General features: G+C 42.2%; 1 protein-coding gene across 2 annotated transcripts in view; it reads right to left on the reverse strand.

Annotated features, from left to right (window-relative positions):
- Positions 1-5396: 5396 nt before the first annotated feature.
- The window catches only part of LOC105483582 (retinol dehydrogenase 10), a 30553-nt gene continuing 18828 nt past the window's right edge, over positions 5397-17121 (reverse strand). The window contains exons 3-6 of one of the 2 annotated variants that reach the window (XM_011744501.3): positions 11771-11869; positions 9631-9776; positions 7898-8029; positions 5397-7796 (exon numbers count right to left, since the gene is read on the reverse strand). In XM_011744501.3, coding sequence (XP_011742803.1) covers positions 7673-7796; positions 7898-8029; positions 9631-9776; positions 11771-11869 — 501 coding nt within the window. In that variant the 3' untranslated portion in view covers positions 5397-7672. The remainder of the gene's footprint in view (positions 7797-7897; positions 8030-9630; positions 9777-11770; positions 11870-17121) is intronic. The other variant, XM_011744502.3, reaches the window with a different exon arrangement.

The following is a 17121-nucleotide window of genomic DNA, read 5'->3' on the forward strand; positions in this document are numbered from 1 at the left end:
TTCGGTAACCTCTGGCATACAGGTGAGGTTGCTCAAAGCAAAGCCTCAAAGAGCATGTAAGTAGTGAATTCCTATGTCCTCATAGCTCGTTTAGAAGTAACAGGGCAGGAAAAAAAAAAATTCTTTAGTGCACAGACTTGGGAAAGCCACTTTCTTGGGTATTCCTATTTCACAGACCACCAAGTATTTGAAGAGCACAAAGAGCCATGAAGATCAACATTTATTGAGCATCTACTGTGTGCTTGGGTCTATGTGAGGTGTTGGAACTAAGACTACCGAGATCGATAGAACAGGACATTGTCTTCAGATGTACCAATAACTAATTGCAAGACGCTAGGTACTTGCGGTAGAGTGAAGACTATGTTTGGTCTTTGTCCCTAGTTTCTGGCACAGAGTTCTTAAAACCCTTGGAATTTCCAGAGTGACACGAGTGTCTTTTGTTATTCATAACCAGCCTCTTTCCATCCTACCTGAGTCTATGCTAATGAGGTGGGCAGGGTGGGCCCTTAAGAGTTTCAAGGGAGGAGTTGAAGTTTCAAACCCCTTCACTTCTGGGGAGAGAAAAAGGGGTAGAGACTGAATTGATTCACCAGTGGCCAATGGTTTGATCAATCACCTCTACATAATAAAACTTCAGTAAAAACTCTTTACCAAGGAGGTTTGGAGAACTTCGGGGTTGGTGAACACATGGAGGTGCTGGGAGGGTGGCTCCTGGGGAAGGCATGGGAAGCCTGCGCCCTTCCCACATGGCTTGCTCTGTGCATCACTTCCGTCTGGCTGTGCCTGTGCCACCCTTTTTCATAAACTGTAATTAAGGACTGCATAGTGTTTTCCTGAGTTCTGGATCATTCTAGTGAATTATCAAACCTGAGCAGAGGTCTTGGGAACCCCTGAATTTGTAGTCAGCTGGGCAGAAGCATGGGTAGCCTGGGTACCCCATTTGCGATTCTCTGGCTGGTGTCTGAAGTGGAGGCAGTCTTGTGGGATCAAGACCTTAACCTGTGGGACCTGCACTAACTCTGGGGAGTGTCAGAATTGGACTGAACTGTAGGACATCCAGTGGGTGTCAGGAAGTGAGAATTGTTGGAAACACAAAACAGTACTATAAATAGAGACTCTGATCTAAGTACTGTCACTATCTATCCCCCATCATCACTGTTAGTTGAACGAGATAAAAGTGCCTTTTCTGTAGGTCAAAAGAGTTCAATCACAGCAATTTCATATGATTCAACCTAATGCAATCTATTGCACACCTCCAAGGTGTAGTAGGCACAGTCCTAAGTGCTTTACCTGTGTCCTCCCACATTCCTCACGATGCTCTTGTTATAGGTACTGCTGTTATTCCCAGTGTACCTATGAGGAGACTGAGACTTATGAGAGTTAAGACAAAGACCTGGGATCCATGGCTAGGGAGATACAGAGCTAGACTTGCACTCAGTCTGTTTGACAACAGACCTTGAGTGTATTCGTTGGCTAGGGCTGCTGTACCAAAGCATCACAAACTGGGTGATACTTAAAATAACAGAAATCTATGCTCTCACACTTCTAGAGGCTATTCTGAAATCAAGGTGTCAGCAGGGTTGGTTCCTTTTTGGAGGCACTGAGGAAGGGTCTGCTGCATGCCTCTTTTCTAGCTGCTGGTCCTTGATACAATTCCTTGGCATTCCATGGCTTGCAGCTGCATCAGTCCGATCTCTGCCTATTGTTACATGGCATGTTCTCTGTGTGTGTGTCTGTGTCTCTTTGTATAAGAACACACCAGTGATGGGATTTATGGCTTATTCTAATCCAAAATGACCTCATCTTTTTTCATTGTTGAGACAGGGCCTCCCTCTGTCGCCCATGCTGGAGTGCAGTGGCATGATCACGGCTCACTACAACCTCAGACTCCTGGGCTTAAGCAATTCTTCGGACGACAGGTGTGCACCATCACACCCAGCTGATTTTCTCATTTGTTGTAGACATGGGGTCTCACTATGTCATCCAGGCTGGTCTCGAACTCCTGGACTCAAGTGATCCTCCCACCTTAGCCTCCCAAAGTGCTGGGATTACAGGCATGAGCCACTGAGCCTAGCCAAAATGATCTCATCTTGATTATATCTGCAAATACCCTATTTCCAAATAAGGACACATTTGCAGGGACTAGGGGTTAGGATTTCAACATATCTTTTGAGGGGACATGATCCAATCCACAACACTGAGCTCTTAAGAAGGAACTCTGTGGTTGCCGGATAGTGTGCTGTCAACATACGTAAGTAAGCCTGTGTCCAGGCAGGACTCCCATCTGCTCATTAGCCTCCTGGACCACTCAGTCCCTCGATGAGCTGGGCTGGCCAGGAGATGGCCACCTGCTAGCAGAGGGCTAGGGTGGAGGAGCCAGGCTCGGGTTCCTCCCTAGGGGGAGGGGATGCCTGCTGAGTGGCATTCAGGTGGACCACCCATGAGGTATGGACAAGGAGAGGGGCATTCTTCATAGCTGCTATGCACACACATTTCTCCCTGCAGCATGGTTTCAATCACCTTGACAGGAAAACCTCAAACTTAGAATCTGGGCTGAAGATGCTTTGTTTTTCTTGCTAATCTATTCTCTTGCATTTTGCTAGTGGTAAGAAAGGTTTCAAGAGTCACAGCTCAAAAGCCTGTGAGCAGCTCCTGGAAGACATTGTATAAGTTCTCTACAGCAACGGAGCAAGTTAAATGAGAAATAATTACTTAATGAGCAGGATTCTCTGGCCTGTGTGGCTATGTGTTGTCAATGCGTTCCCCCGAATAATAGATGAGTTGTGAAATGTGTAAATTCTTTGGTATAGCTATTGTAATGTAGGAACTACAATCCCCAGAAAACGTCATAATAAACAGTAGCAAGACTGTGGTTCCACACTGCTCTGCCGTGACGTTTCCTGGGAAAGCTGGGAGTCACTGCATGTTCACCTTGATCCAGGACCTGCCTGAAAGGTTCTTGGCCCGCCGTGAGTTTAGTGCTTCAAGGACCAGATAGGAACCCGTCTTTTTCAGCACCCTGATAGAAGCTGGTCCTGTCTCATCTTTTTGGCACATAAAAATAGTTCATTTGCACTAACATGTATCCATCTGGTGATACTGGAAATGCATTTTGTTTTTCCCCAGGGTTCTGATGAAACATTGCCTGCGCATTTAAGCGAGTCATGCTTCTGAGGCCAAGCAAAGAAAATCGCCAAAGAACAACAGTTTCCAGGGTTCACTTAGGAAGAAATTTTCCTTTGGTTCTTTTAACAATGGATTCAGTTACTAGAAACCTGAGTGCACGGTCGAAGCCTCCATGTGCTATCTGTTAACACTGCCCTTCACCTTTTGGACCTCTGCCCCAGGGCTGGCCACACAGACTCTTTTTCTTGGGCCAGACTGAGGTTTCTCAAGTGTGACTCAGCCTGGGGATTAGGTCCAAGCAGAGAAGATAATTGTTTCTAGTCTGGTTTCTCCTTGGGAGGAGGAAGTTCCCTTCTTAACTTTACTCCGTCACCTTTTACACCTTCTGCTGCTGCTCCCCCACACTCCCCAAGCTGGGTCCTTGGATCTCCACTCATTCTGTGCTTTCCCCTCCCAGATTTGTTCACTTCACAGCCTCTATGTAGATGACTTCTGGATCCCAGTACCAACCTGTTTCCTGAGGACCAGAGTTAATATCCGCCTGTCTGCCAGCTATTGTCACCCAGCATCTCAAATGCAACATTTCTAAATCAGATTCACTGTTGGTGAATTCTGTTCTTCCCACTTAAAACCACTTGGCTCATCTCGAGTGATAAGCTATCTTCAGTCACCTGGCCTTGCAAGTTCAACCTCCTGTGGGAAGAGTTGCTCAGCCTGGGTTTCTCCCTCCATTCCCTGTCCCCCTCTCTTGTGGGCCCATTCCTACCACCTCCCCGTGGACTACTGCAATAGCTGCCCTCCTCACTGCTCCCTGCTTCTTGTGCCTTGAAATTCTTCACAGCGGCTTCATTGATCCTATTAATTCACAGCTCTGCTCCGGTTACTTTCCTGCTAAAAAACACTTTCTAGGGCTTCTCTCTTCCCTATCAAATGAAGGGTCCATTCCTCAGCCTGCAATGAAGGCCATTCTCAAGATGGGATCTCCTTAGGGAATGCACGTCATTCTCTTCCCATGTTCTATGCTTCAGTCATAATGAGTATAATCTAATTTTTTTTATCTTTGGGCCTTTCCGGAGACTCTGTTCCCTGGAATCCCCAAACTCCCATTTCCAAATTCATCCACTGCATCACCAACCTTCCAGGCCACCTTTCTCTCTGTACTGAGATGTCATCATACTCTGAGGCTTCATTTGTGGCATGTGCACACAGATACATATGTGTATACTTTTGAGTTACCTGCAGGCTCCTTGAGTCCCTGGGATGGGCGCTTCGGCCTAGCAGATGCCTGGTGTGCAAATGCTGACTACGCACGCCCAGGGCCCACATCTCACCACTTCTGAACCATTACATCCTTGCTTTCCCTACTCTTCTGATTCAGGCACAGGCAATACATTTGGCATAGAAAGAATGACCCTGTTCCCCCAACCCCTACTGATTTTATACTTTGTTGGAGGCAAAAGCAAATTTCCAAGATTCAGGTCAACGTCAATTTAGAATTGTTTCTGCCAGTTGGAAAACATTTTGAGAAAATTTGAAAGCTATAGCCTTCTAAGGAAACAGGATACCAAACACATACATGCACCACACCCACACCCACACACACACACACACACACACACACAAACCCAGCCTGGCTTTACGTAGCTCAATCCTGTCAGGCTAATCTTTCGTGACAGAGCAGCAGACCTGGTAGATCAAGGGGGAAACAATAGTTGGAATTTATCTTTGCTGGCTTCAAAACTTTGGAGTCCTGGGTCCCACTCAATGTAATTATCATTAAATTGGTTGAAAGGTTAGAGAAAGGGAGAGTGCCAGTATGAGGTGGGGGTGGTGCTCCTTAGGGGATCAGCCTTGAGTCCAGTGGCCCTGAATGCCCATATGAATGGGCCAGATGACAAAAAAGAGAAAATATTCAGAGTCAGCATTCATGTTAAGGGGTGGGAGTAGGTGTAGATAAATAACCAGCCAGAAAAGCAACCTTGGCAATTACATAAGTGATCAACACAAACAGGCAGACTTGTCTAGAAGAGATTTCATGTTTAGAAACAATCACACACACAATCAGCAATGTAGCATTAGTAAGACCATGATATTGGGATGAAGAAATGCAACTTGTAGGAATTCCATACTTCTAAACCTGCATTAACTGTATCCCTTTTCAAACTCCACAGCTAAAGATGGGAGGGAGAATTTGGACAACATTCAAGGAAGAGCCACAGAAGTGATTGAACTGGGCTGGGACATGAGAATGAAAGACTTCTACAAAAAAGTTAAATGAATTAGGTTTATTGAACTTGGAGATAGACACCCTTGTAAGGGCAATAATAAACAAAAATAGAAAAAGGTTTAAGTTACAACACACAAGAATAAAATTAGATGTAAAGAAGACTTTCCTCAGTTTTAAGGTGGATAAGTGGGTTGTTAAATTACAACAGATTTCTCTAGGAGGGTCTGTTGTACTCCAGGCTCGCTGGGAGGCAGACCTGGATAACCTCTGAGTATATCTGTCCCCACCTGGCACTGCTGAGACTACTTCAGAGTACTTATTTAGGTCCATGATTGAAAATTAAGAGGCAGCCAGTGCCTCCATTGTTATAAAGGCCACAAGATTTGGTTATCTTTTATAAAGAGAAATGGAAATATACAACAGAGCTCTTCCTCAAGTCCTGCACTGGGAACATTAGCACACAGCAGGACCTTTCCTATGTAGACACAGTGCAGATTTGATCTGTGGTGCAGCCAAACTAAAACACAGGTCATGGATTGTTTCCCCACTTTTGGTACGAACAAGCCCTTAATCAATATCTAATCTAGGGACGGTAACATTGGCTATTTGAGTGCAGGCACCCTAGGTTGTTAATGTCTGTTTCCCAACACTATACCATTCCAACATTTTTCTTTACCTAAAGTGGGATAATGATCATTAGAAAAGAACACAATAATTTTCCTTACAACACTGCTGATAACTAATAATCACACAGTTGCATGTAAGTTAATTCTTTAAATTTAATCAGTCATTTATAAAACTCCCCAATTAGTAAAAGTTGGCTTATTTTAATAGCCTTAAACATTGGCTGCTATTTAAACAAGACATTCTAAAAAAAAAAAAAAAAAAAAAAAGGCAATCACATAATAGTTTATAGTAATTTACAAGTGGATGGTATACATTTAGATACAGAGGTAGAAGTTCACTTTTACAATGTTTCACTAATACACATATACCAAATTCAAGGCACAAAATAGTTTGCTTTACAAAAAAATACTGTAAAAATGTCATTTGCTGTTCTACAACGTGAATAAAACTTTCAAAAGAATCTTTACACCTTTCCATACATATGCCATAGAATAAGATTTCTCCCTCTCACTCATTATAGTTGGCACAAAAATGGGGACTTTTCAATGTAGAAGTTCCCATTTTTAAAAACTGTTTCTTTGCAGAGCTGCTATGTATTCTAGGTAAGAGTCCATCCAAAGAAACGAAACACAGCAACTTCCTGAGGGAAGGGCACTTTCTGTATGCAGCAAAATTCATAGGTAGAAAATGGATGATCTTTTAGGATAATTAGGTCTCCAGACACTTAATGAAGTATTTCAGAGATAAAATTAAAAATTCAAGGCTGGGCGCTGTGGCTCATGCCTGTAATCCCAGCACTTTGGGGGGCTGAGGCGGGCGGATCACGATGTCAAGAGATGGAGACAATCGTGACCAACATGGTGAAACCCCATCTCTACTAAAAATATAAAAATTAGCTGGGCATGGTGGCGCGTGCTTGTAGCCCCAGCTACTCAGGAGGCTGAGGCAGGAGAATCACTTGAACCTGTGAGGCAGAGACTGCAGTGAGCCGAGTTTGTGCTACTGGACTCCAGCCTGGTACAGAGCGAGACTCTGTCTCAAAAAAAAAAAAAAAAAAAAAAAAAAAAAAATTTCAGCTAATAATTTAGTCATTGTGACTTTAAGAAAGAGACTTGGTCACCTTTACTGTAATACTCAGATATCATTTACTTCAGTTGATGCAGATTTCAAAATTCCTTTTCAAAAGAGCTAAACATACAAACACCATGAAAAAACCACCTAGGCCTTGCAAAACGGAAACTTAGAAAACATGAGAAAATATAGCCTATCAGTCCTTGAAATTGCGAAGATGTCAACTGGCTGGAGTTTAATAACAAGAATGAGTAAACTCTATGGGAATTCTGAAAAATCACACACATGAAATATACAGTCTAGTTATCATTTCTAGACTTCCTGCTCATTAAAAAAATAATGGTAACCTGAAGATGTCACACAGTGCTTCTCTAAAGATTTGACTGGTTTTTGGGTTCTGCCTAAAAGGTCCCTGTTGGCAACAACCTAAGTTCACTTTTACTGATCACATTTTCCAAGTACTCTAGTCGGTTAATTTACACTTTATTTTTTTAAAAAGTTGATTAAAAAAAGAAACAACACAAGTTTAGAATCCATAAAATGTCAGCAATGCTGATGTGCATTGGACTGAAACATCTGGATCATCTTCTGATAGAAGTAATATTCCATACAAAAAGATTCTTAGATTCCATTTTTTGCTTCATTATTGTTTGTGGCTTGCTTTCTTTGAGCAATAAAGGGGTACATACACTTGTCCGCTCCTAGGAACCGATACATGCACACAACTGCTTCAAATGGGAGGATGCTGAAAAAGGAAAGTCACAGCTGTTAGCAAACTTGAAGTTTCAACTAAGATATCGGGCAGGCATGGAGAGACCTGGTCAGTGAGGGAACCCTCCCAGTTACCTCTTCATGAAGGTCACGATGTACATGAGGCGAGGGGTGCAGATCATGGGCTGGTCAGTGAGGATGGCCTTCATGGCCTGCTTCACACAGTAATCAGGCTTCAGAGGTGGCAGAAAAGGCTCAATTTCTTTCCTGAAAGTTATTTATTCAAAAACAAAATGAAGAATTAACACAATAGAAAAGACTGGAAATACATATCAAAACATTAACAGTGACGTTATCTGAGTGATGGGATTTTGGGTACATTTTGTTTTCTTCATAGTGCTTTTCTGTATTTTCCAAATTTTCCTACTATGAACACATTTTACTGGCACAGTCTAGAAAACAAGTTGGGGGAAAAAAGTAAAATTGGTCTGCTTTTCCATAAGATGAAAAAGTCATGTTTTTAAGATGCCTTAAAATGTATTTCAAATTATTTTCCTATGTTTTGCTTTCAATGGAAAGAGGAGAGGGTGTTTGGCATAGCAAACACTAATCCCAAGCAAGATGCCAAGCTTTTAGTATTAGGTGTAGTCAAAATGAGGGGGTAAGCTTTCAAAGTGAAAGGAGGGCCAGGTATCTACTTTCCAGGATGCTGGAAGAGGGAAAGCTAAGGTATATTCTCTAGGGGCCCCTGAAATGAAGGGCATATAGACATCCTACCTTCAGTTTAATTCACTAGGTTACATGTTGAAATGATGGTGTGCAATTTATTCCTTTCATTCTTCATTTTGCTACCATAGCTTTGGACCCCTGCACCTGCTGCTATGCTACACTGGAGGAAACAGAGCTCTGCAAGACCCTCAGCAACTGCCTCCCAAGTACATAAGAGGAAAACAAAACAAAACAAAACAAAAACCACCAACACACACACACATGTTCACACAAACACACACGTGTGTGGGATAAGAGGCAGAGCTGGAGTCCATTTTCCAGTTCAGACTTGGAGTCACCTTGACTTTGGAGTGATTCAAATCACCTTTCACCTATTTTGCTGCTTGTTCAGTTCAGTACACGTTAAGAATGGCCCCCAACCAACAGGGAACTGGTTTGGTTATCTTCCTTTGCCTTTCAAATTCACCCAAGCAAAGATTTCAAAGTAAGCATGTCTTCACAAGCATCCTCTTAATGATTCACGGTTTTGTTTATTCTGCTGAGCTCAAGTCAGATGTAACTTGACATTTATATTCCCACATGCCTCCTTTCTGTGTGTGTGGGTATTTTATTTCATTTTTCAGTACATCTAAATGGTTCTTCTCATTCTGCCAGAGTGAATCTAGTTACATACGCTTGCTGCAAAAAGGACGTTTCCAAATCTGGAGTGTAATATTCAATGGTCTTTTCAGAAGAAAGGCACGTTAATCTCTGTGACAGTGACATTGTTTCACATCCAGACCCCAGTCACATGAAGGAATTTTCTTCTGGAATCCCTATTTACCAATACCAATATTAAAGAAACAAGTAACTCCAAAAGGTGAGCTTCTAAGGAAAAGACTGGATATCTATGTTTTCTCTCTACAGAGAAGCCATTTCCTATCTGATGATTCTGGATTAATTTCTGCAAATTAGTATCAGTGTGGCACCAGTCTCGCCCTTGCCATCTTATACACCAATTTTACAAACTTAATCTTGACCAATGAAAGCCACAGATTGTCAAATGATAGTTAAAATACAAGGCTATGTTTGAAAGTCCAATTCCACATATTCTCCCAATATTATTCTTTTTATCAGTAATAATATAGGTTCTCACTGACCTGATTCGGCAGCCTCTGAACATGCCAGTGTCTACAAGATAAGGGCAAACCAAAGTTGTTTTAATTCCATCCTTTTCAGCAGCCTTTAGTTCATGGCTCAGGGATTCATGAAAACCCACAACTCCAAATTTACTGGCACAGTAATCCTGAGTTAAAGAGGGGAGAAAGCAGAAATACTAAGCATATGCCCCTATCCCCAACCAAACTGAAGCCTCCCTGGTCCTATTACTATGGTTGGATGTCTAATACATAGGGTTACAGGTGACTACACGAAGAAAAGGAAATCATTTTAAAAAAGAGATACCTGGCTGGGCGCGGTGGCTCACGTCTGTAATCCCAGCACTTTGGGAGGCCAAGGTGGCTGGATCACTTGAGGTCAGGAGTTCGAGACCAGCCTGGCCAAAATGGTGAAACCCCGCCTCTACTAAAAATACAAAAATTAGCTGGGCATGGTGGGCATGTGCCTGTAGTCCCAGCTACTCAGGAGGCTGAGGCAGGAGAATTGCTTGAACCTGGGAAGTGGAGGTTGCAATTAGCCGAGATCATGCCACTGCACTCCAGCCTGTGTGATAAGAGTGAGACTCCATCTCAAAAAACCAAAACAAAACAAAACAAAAACAAAGACAGATACCTGATGTGGTTCAGTGCAGAAATAATATTTTCAAAGCAACAGCAGAAACAGATGAATGCTTTTTGTCACATCAACTAAGTATCATATTACTTTGGGGAAGTTACCATAAAGGATTCTATGAAAGCTAACAAGCTGAAGTTAAAATGGAGAGAGGTTCACTTTGAAGTGTCTGGAAAATTTACAAATGGTCTCTTGTTCAGTAAAGGAGAAAGAAAAACCAGTTTGTTTAATGCAAGAAGAATAAAGGCAAATCTAGCTTAGGCTATAAATTGTTTTTTTTTTTTTTTTTTTTTTTTTTTAAATTTATTTATTATTATTATACTTTAAGTTGTAGGGTACATGTGCATAACGTGCAGGTTTGTTACATATGTATACTTGTGCCATGTTGGTGTGCTGCACCCATCAACTCATCGTTTACATCAGGTATAACTCCCAATGCAATCCCTCCCCCCTCCCCCCTCCCCATGATAAGCCCCGGTGTGTGATGTTCCCCTTCCTGAGTCCAAGTGATCTCATTGTTCAGTTCCCACCTATGAGTGAGAACATGCGGTGTTTGTATAAATTGTTATGATTTGACTTTCTTTGTATGGTGAAGTTAAAATGAAAATGATAACCATGCCTTGTAATCTTAAACTAGAACTTAACCTAAGGGCACACAATATAGGAAAAAAGTTATTATCCATGGCCCAACTTTAGAAATGGAATCCCTTGATATGGGTGCTATTTAAATAATGTGTCCTTTTGCATATTTGCATGGAGTGATGTTTTCAGTTTTACAGGCATGCAGAGGACAAACAGGACAGAACAATATATGTACTCATGCTTTATCATCTGAATGTTGTGAAGAACAGGGTTTGATGAAATCCAGTTCTACAATTCTACAAACTTACAATGCAGGATACCTGACCACCTCATCTGATGGGCTAATTAATACAAGATAGCTCAGTTTTGGCAAGGTGACCACAACCGAACGTGAACCTCTGGCCTCATTCTTCTGTTTCCCGCAGCCTTCCATGGTTCTATTCTTGGCCCTGTGCCTCCTGCCATCGTCAAGCGAAGCTGCTAATAAAAATGGACACACTGAGGGCTGGCCCATATACTTTTCTTGTTGCTGCTGCTTTGTCAAACTAGTGTAAGAGATTTTATGGCAGAAGACCATTCCCTTTTTTCATTTTGTTTTAGAGACAGGGTCTTGCTCTGTCTCCCAGGCTGAAGTGCAGTGGTGCCATCATAGCTCACTGCAGTCTTGAACACCTGGGCTCAAGCGATTCTCCCACCTCAGCCTCCCAAGTAGCTAGGACTACAGGTGCACGCCACCACACCTGGCTTAGAATTCCCTTCCGGTGGCTGGCCCTGGGTTCCTGTGGAACATCCTATACGCAGCACACATGCAGAGTGCCTTTGTGCAGCTTTCATGAATGGAGGCGCAGCAGGTGCCCTCCTGGAGGTTCTGATGTACTTCACAGGATAAACAGATTGAATGAAAGAAATGCTATATATCTGACAAACCTCAACTCCGGCAGTACTGAACAATCCCAAGGAACTTGCAACTGTCACAATATGACCATGATTAATCTCCAGCATCGTAGGAAGAAAAGCCTTAGTGGTCTGAAACAAAGTTAGATTCAAGTTTTAGAACTGACGTCATGAATTTCATCTAAAACCCAATCCAAGATCACAAAACAAATTTTTATTCACATGATGTTACATTTCCCAATTCCTTTAAAAATATTTTATGTTTATCAAGAAGATCTTTTAATTGTCTGGTTAGCTTAGCACTGTATCATCAGCATGGCAGGCCTATTGTAAGTCATGACCGACAAGACTGTAATGTAAGAGCTTTTGTGGACAGTGTCTAGAGATGAAAAGAGAGCCATTGGCAGAAGGTTCTTAATCACCTTTCAAGTGGCAGTTATCTGCTAATTTAAAGTACTCCCAAGCCAGAGATTTGTTTCTGCTCATGACACTTCAATGCAGCTATCTCATGGTTTGGGAGGGACCACAGCCTACTACAAACATTGCCTTGTATTAATGTGTGCCTTATGGCGATGTCTACATAGTAACAGACCCATCAATGAAGAGATACTCCAGCAGTGTGCTCTGGAATCCCAAGGCTTACCACCAAAGTGAACTAGCAGGAGACAAAGTATTTTAGGATGTAAAAAACAGGGTAAATTATAGAACTATTTTTGTGAAAAACATATTATAATGCCAACTGTACACTGACAAGAACGTGTATCATTCTGAACAGTCACATTCCAACGTGGGTTTCACTGCAAGGACTCTGCCACAGATGCAGGTGACTGGCCACACAGTGAGGCAGAGTGTGGCACACGTTCCAGGGTGGGGGACCCAGAGGCCCTGGAACTTGTGCTAGAGGTGGCACAAAATCAGAGGCGGCGCTGATTTCTTACTCACTAAACTCTTTTCTCTCTAGCTCGCTTGTCTTCAAAATGCAAGGCTGTATCAGACAAAAAAAGAAAAAAATTACTTCAAATTGCTTACAATGATCTATTAACTACTCTACCAGGCTCCCAACAGTTTTATAACCTGCTTCTTAAAAGAAAGCAGTGAAGAGCAATCTGTCTACTGCTGAGTTATCTCCTACTGCCAGCACAGCTTCCCATGATTTATGAAGTTAAAAAAACCCACACAACCAAACACTACAGAGCAGACTTAAGGAAGAGCTGCATTCCTTCTCAGAGGATTTACTGGCTAAGGTATCACTGAGTTTTTGCATGAAACCTAATTTGGGTTTGTGGGTTTTTTCTGGGGGGGTGGGGGACAGGGTTTTGCAGTGTTGCCCAGGTTGGAGTGCAACGGCATAATCATAGCCTCGAACTCCTGGGCTCAAGTGATCCTTCTGCCTCAGCCTCCCGAGTAGCTGGGACTACAGATGCACGTCACCATGCCCAGCTAATTTTTAATTTTTTGTAGAGAAGGGGTCTCACTATGTTGCCCAGGCCAGTCTTGAACTCCTGGGCTCAAGTGATCCTCCCATCTCGGCCTCCTAAAGTGCTGGGATTACAGGCATGAGCCAATGCCCTTGACCCTATCTAATTTGTTATAATTTTTATGTGTAAAGATTGAAAACAGCAATTCCATTAATTCTGATGTTTTTCTATGCTCCCATCAATTATTCATACAGATGCCACATGAATTTTTGTGAAGTATCCCAAGGTCTTCCCCAGTCATCATGCATCACCCCAGTCCCAACTCATACCGTTTGAGTTTCCTCATCAGTACCCATGAAATGCTTATTCTCACCTGTGTCATTTGACCCAGGAACTCTTCTGATAATCTATCCCTGACCCTTCCTATGTAAATCAAAGTGTAATATTCATCACATATTTATATAGTCTCTCATACTTTTCAAAGTGCTTTATGTCACTGGAGTCTCCTAATAATTCTTTATTGAAGGTAGTTAGGGTGTTAAACTTTTATCTAATATTATTCTAGGTCAGCCTGACTTTGTCTGTATTTCTGTAAGACGTATAGTCAGTACCATTCACCTTAACATGATTATATGTTTAATAGTGTTTTGATTTTGATTGTCTTATACTTATTTGTCTGACTGTTCCAGACTAAGCTGGAAGACCCAGATCAATCTTCCAAATATTAAGGGAAAATTACTTTGCTACACAGAGACAGGCACTGTGGAGGAGAACTAGTGATACGGTTTGGATCTGTGCCCCTACCCAAATCTCATGTCAACTATAATCCCCAATGTCACAGGTATGGCCTGGTGGGAGGTAACTGGACCATGGGAGTGATCTTTCATGTATGGTTCAGGACCATTTCCTGGTGCTGCTCCAGTGATAATGAGTGAGTTCTTGCGAGATCGGGTTGTTAAAATGTGTGCAGCCCCCACCCCCACCCACCCCCTCACTTCCTCCTGCTTCCGCAGTGTTTACTGCTGTACCCCCTTTGCCTTCTATGATTGAAAGCTCCCTGAGGCTTCCCCAGAAATGGAGCAGAAGCCTCTATGCTTGCTGTACAGCCTGCAGAACCATGAGCCAATTAGACTTCTTGCTTTTGTAAATTACCCAGTCTCACGAATTTCTGTATGGCAGTATGAGAACAGACTAATACAGCAAGTGAACCCACTCCTTATTACTGCATTGCCCAAGTACAATGCTGAGGAAGAGAGACACATGTTTCAGCTTGATTGTATTTCTTTGTAGTAGTAAAAACAGAAAGAGTAATTATGACAGTAATTATTATTTTGATCTGTTACTAAAAAAAGTCAAAAACTGGTACTTCAGGTTATTATGGGTTCAACTTTAGGCTCTATAATTTATACATGGTTATTATATCACAGAATTGAAAAAAAGCAACATCGCAATGGAGTTTATGTATTCCAATCTAAACTAGAAAACAGCTGGGCACAGTGGCTCACACTTGTAATCCCCAAGCTTTGGGGGAGGCTAAGGCAGGAGGATCACTTGAGCCCAGGAGTTCAAGACCACCCTAGGAAACACTGCGAAACCCGGACTCTACAAAAAAATACAAAAAGTTAGCCAGGCGTGTACTTGGTTACCTGACAAATCTGAATCACTCACTCACATGTCCACTCTAACTCAAGCCAGCGGCTGGCTCTGACTAGAAACTCGGATATCATAGCAGGTTGGCTCTAATGACTTCCCTGTATTCACGTGCTCTGGTCTTGCCTGCAGGTGTTAAATGACTAATCCAGATCCCCAGCACCACATCAAGGTAGGTGACAGAAGATTAACAAGTTCCTAACTGTTCTTTAAGTGTAATTTGTTGCAAGGTTCTGAAACTGATTAATGTCCCCTCCCCTTCTTGCCCTGAAATGAATCTGGTGGTATTAAGTTATATAAAATAGTTCCAGTTTCTCCATAAGGAGGGTACTATGGCTGCATATTCTAAAAAATGTGATTTGGGGACACATTTCCCACTGTGGGACCCTCCCCCCACCCCCAAATTGTTTGAAGAAGAGTTAAGCTACTGGTTTAAAGGAAAAGGAAACAAAAAAGGGCAAGGGGGACAGAGAGAGAGAGAGAAAGAGAGAGAGAGAGAGAGAGAGAGAGAGAGAGAGGAGGCGGGAAGAGAGAAGAAGGGAGAGAGAAAGAGAAACCAAACAATCCAGATATGGCTATGTGAAAAAAATCTTTTCCAATTGTGGGCTATAAACATTTGGGGAAATACATTCCAATTTTAAAGAGTAAAGTATGACACAGATTGGCTTGTTGTAATATGAAGGTTTCTTTTGAGAGGGAGATTGTTTTGTTTTGTAAAGCACAGGTGGGTCAATGTTCAGTTTAAAACTTGATTTCTTTGCCTAATCAAGGACAAATTTGGCCTTCTGTATAAATTAAATCCAACGTATCTTTGCATTTTCTACATTTTAAGACAAAGATCCATATTCTTTATTTGAAAGGCTCATTAATTACAGGCAACACTGCAATTACTATAACAACCACTCGCAGCGTCAACAACCACCAAAGAGCTGCGCGGTGGGAACTGAGAGGTGAAGAAAGCTATCTAGGGCCGCTAATCAGCCTGAGATCCCAGACAGCTTGTTTCTAAAGCTGGTGTCAAACATTTACTCAGCTCTGCTCTGTGTCGGGCAAAGGCAGGCTTGGGGTAGGAGCACCCACATGAGGACCACTCGGGTTTCTTTTAAGCCTGTGCTCAGGTTCCCGCTGGAGCCCAGTACACGTGACTGAGCACGAAGGCTGTTAATCATTTCCTTTGCTGCCTGAATAGAGGCGAGCAATTACTCCAAACTCCTGCCTTATGTCTGGGGTGCATTATTAAACAAACTTTGATCAACATGAATTCTATTCCATATTTTGCAAGAAAAATGCTATAGTTGGGTGACTAGAAAGCATCACATTTTCAGAAATTTTCCCAAGTAACCTGACTAGTTTTCTTTTCTAATTACTCTTGCCCTCAACAGTCTGGTAGATGACATTTGAGATAGCACAGCATATTCTGTCCTTGACACTGCTTGACAGCACAAAGAAATCTGGCACTTTGCAATGAATTATTAATGTGCACAAATATTGTAGCATGTATGAGGTAGAGACCAGCAAAAGGTGAAGTGCTAGTTGCCATGACACCAGTCAGTTCAAGCTAAGGTTCATAATCTTTAACTTTGTCTCAAAGAGTCGTCAGAAGAACATAAAGGGCAAATCTGAAACACACAGCCAAACGGCTTCAGTATAAATTAATGCCTGTGAGGCATGGGCGGATCTGAGAGGGCAGCACAGATAATTTGCTGACCAATAGGACTGCTGAGTTATACCAACTATAAGGATGGATAGATCAGGAGTTATCATCCAGTAAAGGGGTCTCCAAATGCAGTACATGTGATCAGTCTCCAGAGTGAGCTGGTGCCCATGCTGGTTGGCAAGGTTTGCTAGATGCTAACTGTAAGTCAGAGAATTGCACTCTATTGCAGTGTCCTCTTGCCTGTCTAAAAAACAGAAGAAGACATCAAGTTCTTCCGCAGGAAAATATGGTTGACTCTTGATCTGGGGGGGGTCTCGAAGTCAGTAACCAATATGTGAACCAAGAAGTTTACAGAATTTAGAGTTGGAAGGGGCCTAGGGATTTTCTTATCTGCAAAAGAGAAAACTTTTAATAACTGACTTTGTCTATTAAGTGTGGAGCTAGAACTTTGATTACCATGATTAATTTGATCACAAGATTCCAATATCATAATCTGCTACCAGCTGACGGGGTTGCTGTGTGATTTAAAAAAAAAAAAAAAAAAAGGAAGGACATTCAAATGGACACTGACATTCCTACGAAACATGCTTAACAAGTCTAATATCTCCTTAGCTCCTCAGGGCTCCTCTTCAAAGCACTGGGCACGTTGAAAGATAACT

Source organism: Macaca nemestrina, chromosome 8 (genome assembly GCF_043159975.1).
Source record: "Macaca nemestrina isolate mMacNem1 chromosome 8, mMacNem.hap1, whole genome shotgun sequence".
In the NCBI taxonomy this organism is placed as follows: domain Eukaryota; kingdom Metazoa; phylum Chordata; class Mammalia; order Primates; family Cercopithecidae; genus Macaca; species Macaca nemestrina.